Below are 15,232 nucleotides of genomic sequence, written 5' to 3' on the forward strand. Positions count from 1 at the left end.
GCTGGGACCTGGAAATGCGGAGGACGGAAGGCATGAGTCTGTGGTTTCCTGCCGTGGGGGGCATGTGCCTGCGGTGGGGCATGCGCACGGGGCTGCTCTCCGCTGAACGGCTGCGCTGTATGAAAGTGCCACCAACGTGAGGGTAGTGTTCTGTCTCCAGGGTTGAGGAGGAGAAAACGGAGGACGCCAGTCTTCTCAGGGGGCTGTACCTCGGGAGGGAGTGCTGAGAAGGCCTGTCCTCCTCCAACTGAAAAAGACCAAGAAGAGTGGAGGAAAAGGTGTCAGGCAAAGACTTGACTCGCCCCTGGTTTGTGATGCGCATGCTGCAGATATCTTCGCTGGCGGACGAAAAATGCTTTTGCTCTAAATTGGGCTAACTTACTGCTCTGTGCCTACAAATTCTTAGGGATCCCATGGGCACCATGGGAGTCTGCAATTATGGGGGCCTGGCATGCTCTCCCCAGCCACATGCGACCGCGAGCGACACCAGCAGTGTCAGGCTTGCTGCATATGTCCCCTCCTCTGGCTACTGGAAACGTCTCTTCAGGCCACACGCCTCACCACTCTGGCATCACTTATTTGGTACGTCATTTGACTAGTCATACATCCTGCATATAGACAACAGGCAAACTCTGAACACGCTTGGAAACCATGTGTATGAAAGAAAAGGTGAAACACTCAGTGCTCAAATAATTATAGGTATTTAACACTGAGAGTTTCCCAAGGACTCCTTCAGTGCATCTTATTAAAACTCACTCCAGGGATTTGCAAAGGCCGCTCTGAAGGCTGTTAGTAGAGTTCCCTTTCCTCACGCTGACATTCCTGCCTTCTACTCAGTACCTGCAGGGGGAGCATTAGTGCTTCCAGTTTTGGTAAGCAGAGGCAGCAGCTGGAAAGGCAAGGCAGTGTGTAATTATCATTCAGTAAGAAACTGAAAACATGGAGCCACAGGAGAGGAAGAGAAGATGTACTCTTAGGTCCCTTTTCTGCTTCTGTGATCCAGGGATGGCCAGGGAAGGAAGGAAAGTGTACTCACAGAGGGCAGTGTGTGTGCGTCACGATGAGATCGCAGTCCCTACCTTCCCTCTAAGCACTGAATGGGAGAGAGAGGCAGTACGGGACTGATTTCAGACTCTTCACCCTAAAAAAGCTAAGCTCTTTCTCTCCTTTCTACCTGTGCAGCAAAACCAGTGTTTTCACGGCGGTCTCCAAACCTGCATTTCCAAAACAGACAATTTTTCCTGGAATTACACGTTTCCTTTCAAATTCATTCCCTTCCTCATACTTCATTTATTTTCAAGAAATCTCTGCAGGTTTCAAAGTACAACCAGGAAATGTGAAAAGGCAATATTTTATTTTCATAAGCCAACACTCTTCTCCTTAGCTGACTAGAGATGCTGCCCTTGCAAATTATACAAGGAGAAGAACTGAACCTCATCCAGTCTCATATCGTTTCTATCACCTTCAATATCTTTGCAGCGTTTTGAGGCTGATACCTTATCTTCACAAGAATATGAAAACTACTCAGCTTGTGGTGGGCATCAAATGTGAAAAGCAATTATTCACAGTCCTAAATGTACTGTACATCACTGCGCAGATCAGACTCTCAGATAATAATAATGTATAATGCTGTCACTCAGTATCTGAGACAAATTCTAGACAGCAACTCTAATTTCGGAAAAGGACAATCATCTCTTCTTTGTGTAGATGGCATACAAATTCAGTCCTGGGTATACTGTTTGTAGGCTGCACAAATACGTACACAGAATTCTTATAATTATTATCTGCTCCATGCTAAGCATATAGTATGATTTTCACTCTATGTATCATACCAACACGGTGAAGCCTTCTCAGCTAAAAAAAGGATCCAACTACCCAACTATCTCGATGGACTTCCTTTACAGCACAGAACCAAGGACCTTGCCCAGGGCACAAAGGGGTAAATTTCAACCCCTTGCCACCAAGTAAAATCAGACATTGCTGCCTCCTGGCAGAAGCTGAGATTACAAACATGCCACTTACGTTAATGGATGTCCTAATGCTTGAATTACACAGTCAAAGCTGAAGGTGCTGCCCCTCTTCATTTCTTTGCCCTTGGCAGTCAGGCTGGACCACCCTCCATCAGCCCTATCCTATTCTGTTTGGACAGGAGCAGTGTGACATCTCTTAGTCCCGGAGAAGCATGGTATTGACAGAGCTCAACAGACTTAAGAATAAGACATTAAACGTAATTACCAATTTTCTGCAAATGTCCATTGCTCACTACTGAGAAACGGCCCCACAGATGTTGCTGTAGAATGAAAAGGAAAGCAAGACACACAGCACCTATTCATACCTCACTTCCTTGCTGCTTTCCTCCCTTTCCCTACCTCCTCTGCTCAGATTGTTTGTCACTGTCAGATTGTTTGTCATCTCCTCTGCTGCCTCCTGTACTCCGGGAGCGCTAAGGATTTCCCTCATCACTGCTCCAGGGTCTGTGGTCAAAGAGCTCAAAATGCAATCCAGAAAATGTCCTGCGCAGCTTTCAGTCCCCAGTGCAAATCAAACAAAACTTCAGGTAACAGATCCAGAGGCAACCTAGGACACTACAACACATGATTCATGACCAACACATGATCCCTGTTTTGTGAGACAGCCCTCTCCTATGTCTCTGCCTCTTTCTGAAAAATAACTGCCACGACCTCAGATCAATGAAGGAAAGCAGCAGCACACAGGGGTCACCAGCAAGGACAGGGTCTTCCATGGATACCAGGCAATATCACAACTACTGCATCCCTCAAACAAGGTGATGATGAGGTTCAAGAGCATGAGGGCACTGGACTCAACACCAGAACAGAGAATTTTCTTGGCTCAGTGAGGGTTTCAACGCAGATTTTTACAGAATAAAGTCAGTGACAACAGACAACTCCCAGGTGAAGCCAGGCCAATGTGTTCTAACTGCCTCCTGTCTTACTCATGTTGTACCAACATAAGTCTTCATGTTGAGCACACTTGGGAGATCTCTCAGCAAAGATGCCAAGGGTGGGATACGATTGAAAGAGTTTCTAAGTTTCACAACCGCTGATTTCTTAGGGTCAAGACACAGGCAACTTTAAGAAAGTCCATACGTGGTATTCTCCTGGCTGTGGGAGGTTGGCTGCAAGAGGAAAGAGACCTAACATTTACAAAATCCTGTCCAAGCAGGATTTTATAAAGAATAATTCTAACAACGTGGCTAAGCTTGTGAGGAAATATATCAGTGGATCTTATATTGAGATCTTAACTAAAGGATAAACTCCTGGCTCCAGAAGATGGGACTGCAAGACACAGTGTAAGCAAAGTACCCTGTGAGCTCTGCAGAATATATCCAAGAATAGGTAAGGAAAAGTTAATTCAATCTCCCAGTGTTGCTTCACACTTTTGTACTTCTCCAATAGAACATCTCTTAGGCAGGAATGTTTTAGGTAAAGAGCCTCAAAACATTTTCTACAACACCAGTTGGTCAAGCAGCAAAGGAGATTCAGAGTAGAGAAATAGTCATGTGTGCAGACCTATAGACGGAAGCAATGGATAAAACTTTTAAATGCATGAATGTTCATATTTCTTCCCAATGCAGAAGGCAGAGGTAACTTGCCATCTTTATCAAGTATCTGTGAATTTAGTCAGCATATTTAAGAACTTGACAAATTTTTAAATGATATTGCTAAGTGTGGACAAAAACACTTCTAAAAAATAACAGAAATCTTGCACTAGAATTCATGTGTGAACAGAAGTGCGAGTTCAAGATCTTTCTACGCATTAGCTATTTCTACAGCTTCATCTGCATGTTAGCCTGCAGACATAAGGTCTGTTACACAGTTATTACAATTCATATATTAACAAACCTAAATGCTCTGTTAAGTAACTTGTTGTATGCTTAGCACTTCAATAAGTGGCACACAGACAGAAGGCCTTGAACTAGGTATGGTTTCAGGACAATGCTGTTCTGCTTCTGTATCAGCACTTCCCTTGAGACTATGCTCTGTTGTAGCTGTCTCATCACTTGAAAATAGAAGATACCTAATATATGAGAATAGAGAATTACAGAATCATCTAGGTTGGAAAACACTTTCAATATCAAGTCTGATCATTAATCTGACCTAGTGAGTCCCACCACTACACCATGTCCCTAGATGCCACATCCACACATCTCTTCCATACCTTCTCAGCCAGAAATTCTCCCAGGCTATTAAAAGCCTTTTCTATACTTCATTTTGCCCACAGCACCATTCATTCATATTTTGCTCCCTCACACACCACAGTTTCTTAAGGACACCACTTTCCCTCACACTTGCAGTATTTCTTGCAACAGATTCAAACGTTTGAACAAACATCTGAGCTGTAGATGATGACAACTTGGGAAACTGCACTCTAGTCAGCTTGGAAAGGCCGTGGAGCAAATCTTGCTGGAAGCTATTTCCACATACATTGAGAAAAAGGGAACTGGGAGCCATCAGCACAGGTATATGAAGGCTGAATCCTTCCTCATGAACCTGATAGATTTCTGTGATGAGATCACTGGCTCACTGGGTGAGAAAAAAAGGGAAAGGTTGCTTATCTCAACTTCAGCAAGATTTTTCACGTTGTCTCCAAAACATCTTCAGAGACAAAATGATGAAATATAGGCAAGATAAATGGATACTGAGCTGGACTGAAAACTGCCTGAACTTCCAGTCATTGGTGATGCAGCCCAGGGGATGATATTAGGGACACTTCATTAGTGATTAAACGATTGGACAGACTGCATCCTCAGTTGATAGCAGTTTGGTACAGAAGTACCCGGGGATCCTGATGGACACCAAATTGAACATGAGCCATCAATGTGCTCTTGCTGCAGAAAAGGCTAACTGCTTCCTAAGCTGCATTAGGAATGCTCCGTTCAGGTGGAGGGTGATGGCCGTTGCCCTCTTCTCAGTGCTGGTGGGGCCACACCTAGAGCACCAGGTCCAATTCTAAGCTTGGAAGCTATTAAAGATAGTCCAGTGAATGATGAAGGGGCTGGAGAATCCTTCACTGGAACAAAAAAATTGAGAGAGCTGAGGCTGAACAAAATGAGGCTCAGTAGTAACCAGGGAGTATTTCAGAACTGAACAACAAAGAAAGGCACAGACTGGTGGAGAACTAAGGGTGTCTGATACATTAAGTGACCACCCACAACCACATTATCTATCTTTAATGAAAGGAAGTGAATTTTCTTTTTTTGCCTGCTAGGGTGACCTTTTTTAAAGCATCATTATGCTGTGCTAAGCAGCCTTCCTGCTGCATCATACCCAACTCCCTCAGTCATTTCACACAGCACTTACTATCCTTGCTCCAGCCTTTTTTAGCTATGTAAAATATGCCAGTGAAGCGTCCCTGCTGGTTCTTACCAGCTGGTTTGTGCCACACTCACTGCATTATGAGCATCTTGCACTGATCAGTTTAATAAGAGTACAGAACAAATTCACACAGAAGCTCTTTCAACTTGCTGGTCCTGCCTATGCAATTCCAGACATCTTGGCCATGCCAAATATTGGCTTTTTACAGTGAACACCTCCGCCTTTATTTTTTTTATTTTTTAATTACTCTCTGGGATCCAGAGAAGAACAGAATCTGGGCAGGGCTTGTGCAGAAGGATCCAATCCTGTGAACACTTTCTGAGAGACCAAGGCCAAGAAGGAATGGAAAATGGAGCTACCATCTTCCAGAGGTGAACAAAATTGCAAAGGCACTTACCATGAGAGCATATTTCTGCAACATGGTCTGAGACTCGCCTGCTGTTTCCTTCACTTATGGACTGCATGTACATGATAGATCTTCACTAGCATACAAACTCTAGCTCTCAGGAGAGCAATTTTATAGGTTGCTTTTTTTTTTTTTTTTTTTTTTTGCTATTAACACTCTACAGCCTTCCTCTGAATGTCTGAGAAATGAAGACTAGATATGACACAGGTAATCTGAGCTAACAGTATATCATGTTTCTCCAGGTAATCTAATAAAAGATATTACCTCTTACTAAAAACTGAACTTCTTTATGTCTTCAGAGGACCATAGGGGGAAAAAAAAAAAAGCCACAAATGAATGAAGCCCTCTACAATTGTTAGGAAAAAAACACAGTAGCTGATGACATTTCTGTGAGTTAAAAGCCTGACAACAATGCTGATCACTGAAGTAAGATTGAGGTGTATATGTACTGGTTACTCTGAGATTTTATTAGGTATTCCAAAGAAAGTTTAATTTTAGGGAGTTACTTCATGCTATGCATTGCTGCAGGCCTACCCATGATGTATGATTACATTAGGCAGCGTTATCTTGTAATGTATTGCTGCTGCTGCTGTTGAGAAACTGTGAGGAGACGTGCTAGTAACACCTCCACACAACTAAGCAGTTATTAACAAATCACTGAGGGATAATAATAAGAGGGCTTATTAAAGATACCCACAACCAGAAATGTGCTCACCTCTTGTATCTGTGCAGAAATGCTTAAGTATCTTGACAACAATGTGCTCTTAGAAGTGGACAACGCTACCAGCTACAGGGAGCACCTCGAAGGTGTTCACAACATTTGCAAGTATTGTCAGAAAGTTTCACAACAGCATCCGTGTCTGGAACCTCAGATTTCTCCAGCAAAGCTGAGGCTTCCCAAGGCGATGATTTCGCTATGCTAGGCAATGAGATACAGACCAGAGTAAGGATCTTACCTGTCTCTGAGGACCAGTAGGTTCAGATTCTCGTCTCCTTTGTCGGATAGCTGGTGCTGAGTGTAGGGGGGAGTGGGCTGGACTTCCTGTCTGCTGTTCATGTTTACTGTCAGATACTGTTTGAGAAGGTCCTTCATGTCTGTGGGAACTGTCCTCCTCAGTCACAGGCTGCATACCCCGACTTCGCCCATCATGAATCTTCGGCCTGACTGCAGCGTCTGCGCCCAAGCGCCTTCTCTCCTCACCGTCTTCAATAGGCCTTAGCTCCTCAGGCTCCTCATCTGTGGTACCAGAGGTGCTTGGCTCAGCACCTGGATGAAAGTCCTTCAGCTCTGTCTCCTTATCAATGATAACCCACTCCTTGCTATCAAAGTCCTCCTCCTCCGCAAGCGGCACTGAGCGGAAAGCATTGCTGAGGGCTTCATGTTCCACTGAAGCAGACACATCCATCCGACCGCTTGCCTGCCGGTCAGCCTGGCCAGTGTCAATGGACAGCATCTGGGCTGGCTGGGAGGAGCACACAAGCCGTGATGGAGAGCCAGGCAAATCCATTCGTGATCTAAAGACAGAACACGAAGCCATTAAAAATAAGTCATGTTTGTGGTTAGAGAGCATATGAGCTGAGAAACAAAACCCTATAGCTCTCACTCCTTTCTTACTGTACTTTAGAAAGATGGGCTTAGGCAAAAACATTTATTTAGAACCTACAGTAGCAGAGACACTCCTCCTAAAATAATTCTGTATGATAGCCACCCATTTCATCAACTCTCTTCCTTATAGCTGACAAGATTCCAACCAGTTTTCTTCCACAACACCAAAATACTCCTTCCCCATTAGGAATTCCTACTGGTTTGTGAAAAAAACAAAAAAAAAAAACAACTTAAATCTACTATCTGACTTAATGTCATTGCTGGGCTCCTATACCCCTTCAGTTGCACTGTGCTCTCTAAGGTGGCCATTGAGGTCTCTGCGGTGGCTATGTGAGCTCTTTGAAGACAGCAGGAAAATCTCACTGAAATGTTACAAGGCGTAGGTGACCTCAAAATAATTTGGAGGAGCAGGAAGGAAACATGTCACATATGCATTGACAAAGGGCAGTATAATGTTCAGTGACTCACAATCTAAATAGCATCAATGCAGCTATGCAGCCATGCAGAAATACCTTTCAAACAAGCCCTGGAAGTTCCCTGTGCCCCGACAGCCTTGGCATCATCTCAGCTGGAAAAACCAAAGGCACTTCTGTCTTTCTGTTCCACAGTGTTATGGTCCATGCTTCTCATTTGGCCTGCACCTGCTGCTCCCTTTCCCTCCCTATTCAGCTCTGACTACTGCAGAGGCTGGCAGCTTGTTGCACAGTCACAATGTCTGATGCCCAGAAAAAGACACTTGCAGTGTTTTGTTACAAAGCGATTTCAACAAGGACCATACAGAGGTCTTGTGTGCTCTTCTGGGGAAAAATCTTCAAGGGAAAACACAAAGATGATTGACCACAGGGTGAGGGCTACTAAGCAGAGCTGGGTGTCTTTGGCACAATGGAAGGTCAGAGATGAGACAAGAAGGAATTACAAGTCAAAATGAGCAATTTTTGATGAAGAAACAGGAATCAGGGAAGGTGGTGAATCAAGGGCTGATATAGAGAACGAAGTATGGGAAAACAAAGACCTCAGCATAAACCACCTGATGGATCTGAAAGAAGTAAGGGTGCTTTTGTTAAATACTTACAAACAAAGTATATTACTGTGAACAGGGAAGACTTAGACAAGGTAAGACTGAACAGTAGCCCTCTCACACTGCATGTGAGTCAAAAATTGCATATTAATGAGCTCTTACTAAAAAAAAGGAAAAAAAAAAGAAGCTGATGGGATTTAATCAATGCACCTCTCCTTTCCCCAGCAGAGGAGAGACTCCTGGAGTGAAAGAATTTACTCCAGGAATCCAGAGGAAGTGCTGCAAGTCATGTCTCTACTGTGAAAAGGAGAGAGAAGAATAAATAGAAGGCTGTGGCAGAGGGGGACAATACTTGTACCATGCTGAGGGAGGCTACTTGGAAGATGACAAACAGATTTTTGTTTTAAAAATATGGGCTGAGGAAAGAGGACAGAGAAAGAAGAAAGAAGATGCCTCCTGGGTATTACACATTTCCTACATTAAGACAGCATGATGCTGAAAAGATAGGGAAGAACAGGAGAAATAGAGGAAGGAGTTAAAACCTTTCAGTGAATGTACAAGAGTAGTGCTGCTGACTACTATAAATGGCTTTTTTCCTTTCTTATTTTAAAGAGAACAAGAAAAGAAAGAAGTTAACCAGAACCAAGATTTGCTTTTCAATCTCCAAATTACTAATACACACAATCATTTCTGAAATACAGACAAGTATTACAGCTTCCTCCATCCACACAGAATAAACCAGTACCTAACAAACTGGAGGTAATACTAGGGGCTCATCCTCCCTCTAGTTCTTTTATGCCCTTCCTCATTTCCAGCTTGTGCCTCCCTGTGACTCTCCTTTCTAGCTGAACTCTGCTAGGTTTTCTCTGACAGAGAAGCTTTTCTCTTCCCTACCTGTTTTACAGGGGTCATTTTGTCAGTAAGATCTGTAACCACAGTCCATGTTCTGACTTTCAATTGTAAGAGGAAGAGGGATTAATGAAGAGTATGAAGAGGGTTATCAGCATCAGAGGTCTATAACTCATAACCTGCATTTCTCAGCCACAATACTTTAAACTGCTTATTTCAATTATTTTTATTATTCTGTGCTTCTTGGACATTTCTTTACTGTGGATCTGAGATAAGTACACCTACAAGCCTCAAAATCAGACTCTGCATTCTGGATGCAACGCTTTGCAAAAGTAAACAAATGCAACGTTATATGCTGAAAATGATGAGGATGATGACTGTTATTATTGAAAAATAATGCTCATAGAACCATTTGAGTTGGAAGGGATCCCTGAAGGCCATCTAGTCCAGCTCCCCTGCAATGAACAGGGACACCTCTGGCTCCATCAGGTGCTCAGAGCCCCATCCAGCCTGACCTCAGATGTCTCCAGGGATGGGGCTTCCACCACAACTCTGGACAAATGAAATAATGAAACTCTCCAGATGAGAATCCATCAGCTAGCTCTTAAAATATATGCATCTCCGTATGTATCCTAACTAGATCCATTCTTCCCTCCCACCTAAGGTCAGCAAAAAGCTTTAGGACTATTAACATCATTTCTGATCTAACACTTTGCTTTTTCTCCACCAAACGTCCCACTCTTTACTTTATTCCCACCCAGAACCCTTCCCACTAACAGGCCTTATTAACAGACAAGAACATCTCATCACAAAGGCTGCAAAGCCCACAGGCACCGACTCCTCCTTTCACTGCCCATTTATCTAACATCAGGTTGGCCTCAACAGTCAATCGAGGCATTGCTACATGTAGCAGGAGGTTACAGAGGGTAAGCAAACCTTCTTTCATGTAGATCTGCTTTGCCGTCAGCTGTAGAGAGGCGTTCTGACTCAGGGCTGTTCACACGGCGGTATCGTAGGGAGCGCGCTTGTGCGGTAGGGGACTCTGGAGGCACTCGGACAGGGGAGCTGGGACAGACCCCATTTCTCTGATCTTCTTCCACCATGCACTGAGTCTGCAGGGAATAAACACGAAGAACGGTGAAAACCAATCACAGACTTGGATTTCTCATCCTTCACTGTTGCTCTGTGCACTCTTCCAAGACACAGTTTTAGCTACAGCAACAACCTATGAAGTAACACACGGCAAGGCCCCACACGGCCTGGCAATTATCCAATATTAAAACAAGGAATGGATTTTACATCAATTCAAATATTTAAACACCTCTACAAGAGGGCCTTTGCCTTTCAATTACCCTGGAATTATCATGGACTAAACTACTGCAAACACAAATTCTGTTAATCTATGGTGTCCAAAAGCAAAGCAAACATGTACAAAATCTACATTTTTGCTTATATCATGCATTATATTGAATGTATATACTACTACTTTGGATGGATGTGATACGACTAAGTCAATTTCAAGGATGGTGACAAATATCTTTGGGGAGGGGGGGAACAAAATACTGATATTGTACTTGTAGGAAAACAAGCAACTTGGCAAGATCCAAAAGCAGAGAACTGGGAGGAAGTGCAAGAGAGAAAGAAAAAACTTCTGAAAAAAAAACCCCCACAAACAAACAACAAAGAATGAGAACTTTGATCCAAAGTGAAAGAAGAACCTTTCTCTGTGACAACGAGCAAGAAAACCCTCAGCGGAGAAATGAGAGAAATGGGACAGAACAAGATTTGAACCATGTGAACAGAGATTCTCCTTAGTACATCCTGGGAAAGTACTGGGAAGAACAAAAGACAGTAAGATTTATTCATTGCCTAAAAACAAAGAGCCGGACAGGGACAGTGAGAGCTAATTCTAGTTCCACAAAGCTGGAAAACAAAGATGTTGAAGCTGGGAATAGAAAGGTGTTTTACCAACCAGCTGCCTATGTTATTCTGAAAGACACACAGTATGCCTGAGATTGCAAGGAGAGGGGAAGCTTCATCCCTACAGATCAAATCTGCAGCCTCTTATTTCTCCTTGCGGTGGTTGTGACTTCAATGAAAACTGACTCCTTATCAGAGAACAATCAAAGCAAAGAGAACAGCCCTAGCAGAGAGAAAGGACAGGCAAGAGTCAGACTAAAGATAACCCTTGCTGACAGAAAGGCCAGACTTCTGCTTTGGAAAGCATAATGTCCTCAGCTCTGTTTTACTCACTGCTGTGTATCCACTGAGCTTGTCAGAACTGAAGCACTCACTGCCATGCTGACTCCTCTGAACTGCTCTGCCAGTAAACTGATAAGAAATAGCACAGCCCATAGCAGGAGAGTCACCTGGTTGTGCTGTGGATCTTGTAAAATCCTCTTCCGCCTCTAGCTGCTGTTATGACAGCCCTGTGAATGACAGTACTGAGTACCTAGACACAGCATACAACTAGCATGAGGAAAGGACAGTTAGGACTCCCCTGCACGCATCTTGGTCTGACTGAAGAGCATCAAGGCACCTGGTGGCTCAAAGGAACAAAAGAACAGACGGGAACTATTTCTGTGCAATCACTTTTTTGTTTTTGTTACTTGTGGAAAAAGAAAGGCCTTGCTCTATCAAGCTTATCTTATTCCATGTGCCTTCAGATGAGAACTTCTGCAAATACACACACACAATTTACCAGAGACAGATGAAGAAGTGATTTGAACTTCATTTATAATTCTCAGTATTGAGGAACTCTTCAGGTAACGTTTCATACCAATAACACATTGATCCAAATTGGACACACTGGAGAACTTTAAGTAAGTTAGATGAGAGGCTTTCTGGTCTTAAAATAATCTTTCCTAGTAAGATTCAGGACAGCACAGATATCTGTGGGAAGGGCTGAAGAAAGGACTAACTTTCTGTCTGTGTACAGACTGAAGTAAATTCTGGTCAGACCCAGCAGGCTGGTAGCTTTACCATATAATTAATGCTACCCTGCCATATCTGTCTGCTGACAGTTTGCCTGCCAATGCAGGTTTCTCTGGTAACAGATTTTGTTTGTATTTGGTATCATTCCATGTGATATTCTGATTCTGAAATAAGGACTGAGATCAACACAACAAACGCTAGTTTACTTACAACATGTAAATTGATCTAATAAATAAAAAGGTAAACCCTCAAATAACACAATGAATTCATCATCCAGTCACTTCTACAAGAAAGAACTAGCTTAAGGATTCTTCTACAAGAAGAATCTTCTACAAGAAAGAACAAGAAGAAATAGCTTAAGGATTATAAGGAAAACCAACTGCAGTGTACATGTAATGAAGGCTACAAAGCCTAATACGACCTTGGAAGGCAAAAATGCAAAAATAGTAAGTAATGAGTCTGCTTTCTCTTAACAAGCACGAACCAATATGCCATTCATAGGCTGTGCTACCCCATAGAAAGGACAGTTAAACAACTGGAAGACAAATTCAATCAGTGATTAATTAAGATCCAGGACAATAGGGCACCTCAGATCGAATTTATTTGCCCAAGAGATTGGGATGCAGTAAAATTTTGGCTTATAATTTCCAAAACTGGGATATTTCTGATACTGTATCAGCTACTGAAGGACTAGACCACCACTGCTTGAAGTACCAAGATGCTACATCACAACGTAGTGGTTACATGAATGATTCACTCTAGCATTATTGGGTTCACAACGTATTTTTGCATAAAGATCCAAATTAATCCCAATGGCTTTCACTCTGAAAAAAACTGTTATTCCCCACTTTCACAGAGAAATTCCTGGTGCTGTTTGTTCTGTACTACGTAGGATGTTACAGCAGTGGATCCAGGTTGCTTACAGCAGTCTGTGAATTCACTGCCCTGAGACCAGAAGCCACAAGAAATAAACATATGCTCTTTACTTTGCTGATGCTGATCCTGAGTTTGTTGCGATTCACATCTGTCTCTTCCCAAACTTCAGCCTCATTGAAAGCAGTGTTTGGTGTCTGACCAAGACCTTCTGCTGGCCGGCCTGACAGGATGGGAGGAGCATTCTCTTGATCACTCAGATGTTCACCCTGTAGGACGTCCTCGGTGTTCTCACGAAGCAAATCTCCTGGTACTGGAGTGACATTAACCACCCTACGGAAAAAAAACAAGAAAGGTAACAGTAATTAAGGAATGTGGCCTATCACACTGCTCCACAGAAATTCCTTAGTAGTTTTTAATGTATTTCTGGTTGAAAAAAAAAACCCAAACACAGATATTATGATATGAAACAGATCAGAACATTCCACCTAGTATACAGTCACAAAGATGGAATGGATGTGTGAAAGCATTTGGGGACATTCAATTCCCAAGCTGCAAACTTCTTCAGAAGTTCAGGAGTGCACATTACACAGTACTTAGCTTAAAAACCACCCATCTGTCCATGAGACAATGAGGCTTGATAGGCTTTACAGTTTCTATCCTCAGTAATATTACTATGGATTATTACTCCTTCAAAAGCACAGAACAGACCACAGCTCACCATCCGGACTGACTTCCAACTCTGAGCAACAAGTTTCTCGTACTGCTGCACCAGCAAATGAAAAACCCTGTGAGGGCTGGGGAGCCACGAAGTAGGCACAGGCAGCATGCATCTGATGAGTTCAGCTCTACACCAGAAACCCATTCCATAGCAGAACAACTGTGTTTCTGTAAGCACTTTTAGAGAAGCACCAGCTGTGTGTGTCATACAGTATGGCATACAGGTTCCATTAATCCCACTCAAAGGCATTCCTTAATGTAACTTAAACCAACAGACTCATCCAAAGTACAAAACGTGTTTTCTACTAATATGCCTGAAGTCAAACCATGCCACATAAGTTCCTACCATTCAGGATCACAACAGCCCTTGAATCTTTCAGTGATTAACTTGTTAGTGAGCACGCCCATGGTCTGACTGGCATGACTGCAGTACTCACCCAAACATGGCTGCTGTTTGCCTGGTGTTTTGCTGTGGTGGAGTAGAAGTGCTAGTGGACAACAAGACATCTGTACCAGCCTTCTCCCAGTCAAAAGCTTCATTTTCAGTGATGCCTCTTTCTTTCATACTGTTCTCAAACACGGACATGATTAGCTGGAATAAATTTACAAAAACAATTTATTCTAAGAATAAGTTGGCTGAGAGAAGCTTTCACACAAAAAAAGATAATGAGCTACGATGATGAGGTTCAAGAGCATCTTGCCTGTAGAAGGTACCAAGGAATGAAAAGCAAATGTCACAGAATCACACTAGCTGTTTCCTAGGCTGTTTTTAGCTTGGTAACTGAAATTTCTTTAAATCTACCACACTACACATATAATTTAGACACTGATCTGGCTACATGTTGTAGTTGGTTGGTTACTCTAAATATAAAGCCTGAATTTCAGCTAGCTGTAGACTAGACATAGGAAAAATGGTACTTGTGTTACACAGAGTTCAAGGCCCACCAGAAGACATGGACACAACAGCAAAGCTCCAGCTCCAGAATGCAGACTTGCTGCAACATCTGGCTTAAATACAGCTTAGGCAGGAGCTCAGTGATATGCTTATGCACAGTGGCAACAGCCACACTGGGCTGCAGAAAACAAACAAACTGTGAAAGTGACTAAATTATTTTCTTTAAAAGACTGCAGGTACAAATGCACACGTTCACATGGTTTATGCTTGTCCACTTCTGAGAACCAATTTCTTCAGGAGAAAAATGAAGCTACAGGCAAAGTGTTCTATGCAGCAAAGCATTACCCAGGGAAATGTGATGTCAACGCCAGGACACAAACAAACATTACCATAGATTAAATGCCTATTTCTTCACTTCAATTCCAGTTGTTTTTAGCAGCATGATCAGAAAACATTCTGCATGAAGGCAATGAGAATTTGCCATTTCCTACTACCTCTGGCTCACTGCAAAAAAAAAACAACCAAAACACCCTATCTGCAGCTTTCAGTTAAGTCATCTTTTTCCTTTGTGGCCCAGAAGCAAAGAATCACTGTA

The 15,232-nt window shown here is 42.8% G+C and overlaps 1 protein-coding gene across 1 annotated transcript in view; it reads right to left on the minus strand.

Annotated features, from left to right (window-relative positions):
• The window catches only part of LOC122157814 (tau-tubulin kinase 1-like), a 54,416-nt gene that overhangs the window by 23,902 nt on the left and 15,282 nt on the right, over nt 1-15,232 (minus strand). Inside the window, exons 5-8 of the mRNA XM_042813979.1 lie at nt 14,180-14,334; nt 13,136-13,355; nt 10,152-10,327; nt 6,699-7,257 (exon numbers count right to left, since the gene is read on the minus strand). Of these exons, the coding sequence (XP_042669913.1) occupies nt 6,699-7,257; nt 10,152-10,327; nt 13,136-13,355; nt 14,180-14,334 (1,110 nt within the window). The remainder of the gene's footprint in view (nt 1-6,698; nt 7,258-10,151; nt 10,328-13,135; nt 13,356-14,179; nt 14,335-15,232) is intronic.

Source organism: Centrocercus urophasianus, unplaced genomic scaffold, assembly GCF_019232065.1.
Source record: "Centrocercus urophasianus isolate 14NV4802_14NV808 unplaced genomic scaffold, USGS_Curo_1.0 seq_10, whole genome shotgun sequence".
Classification (NCBI taxonomy): Eukaryota; Metazoa; Chordata; class Aves; order Galliformes; family Phasianidae; genus Centrocercus; species Centrocercus urophasianus.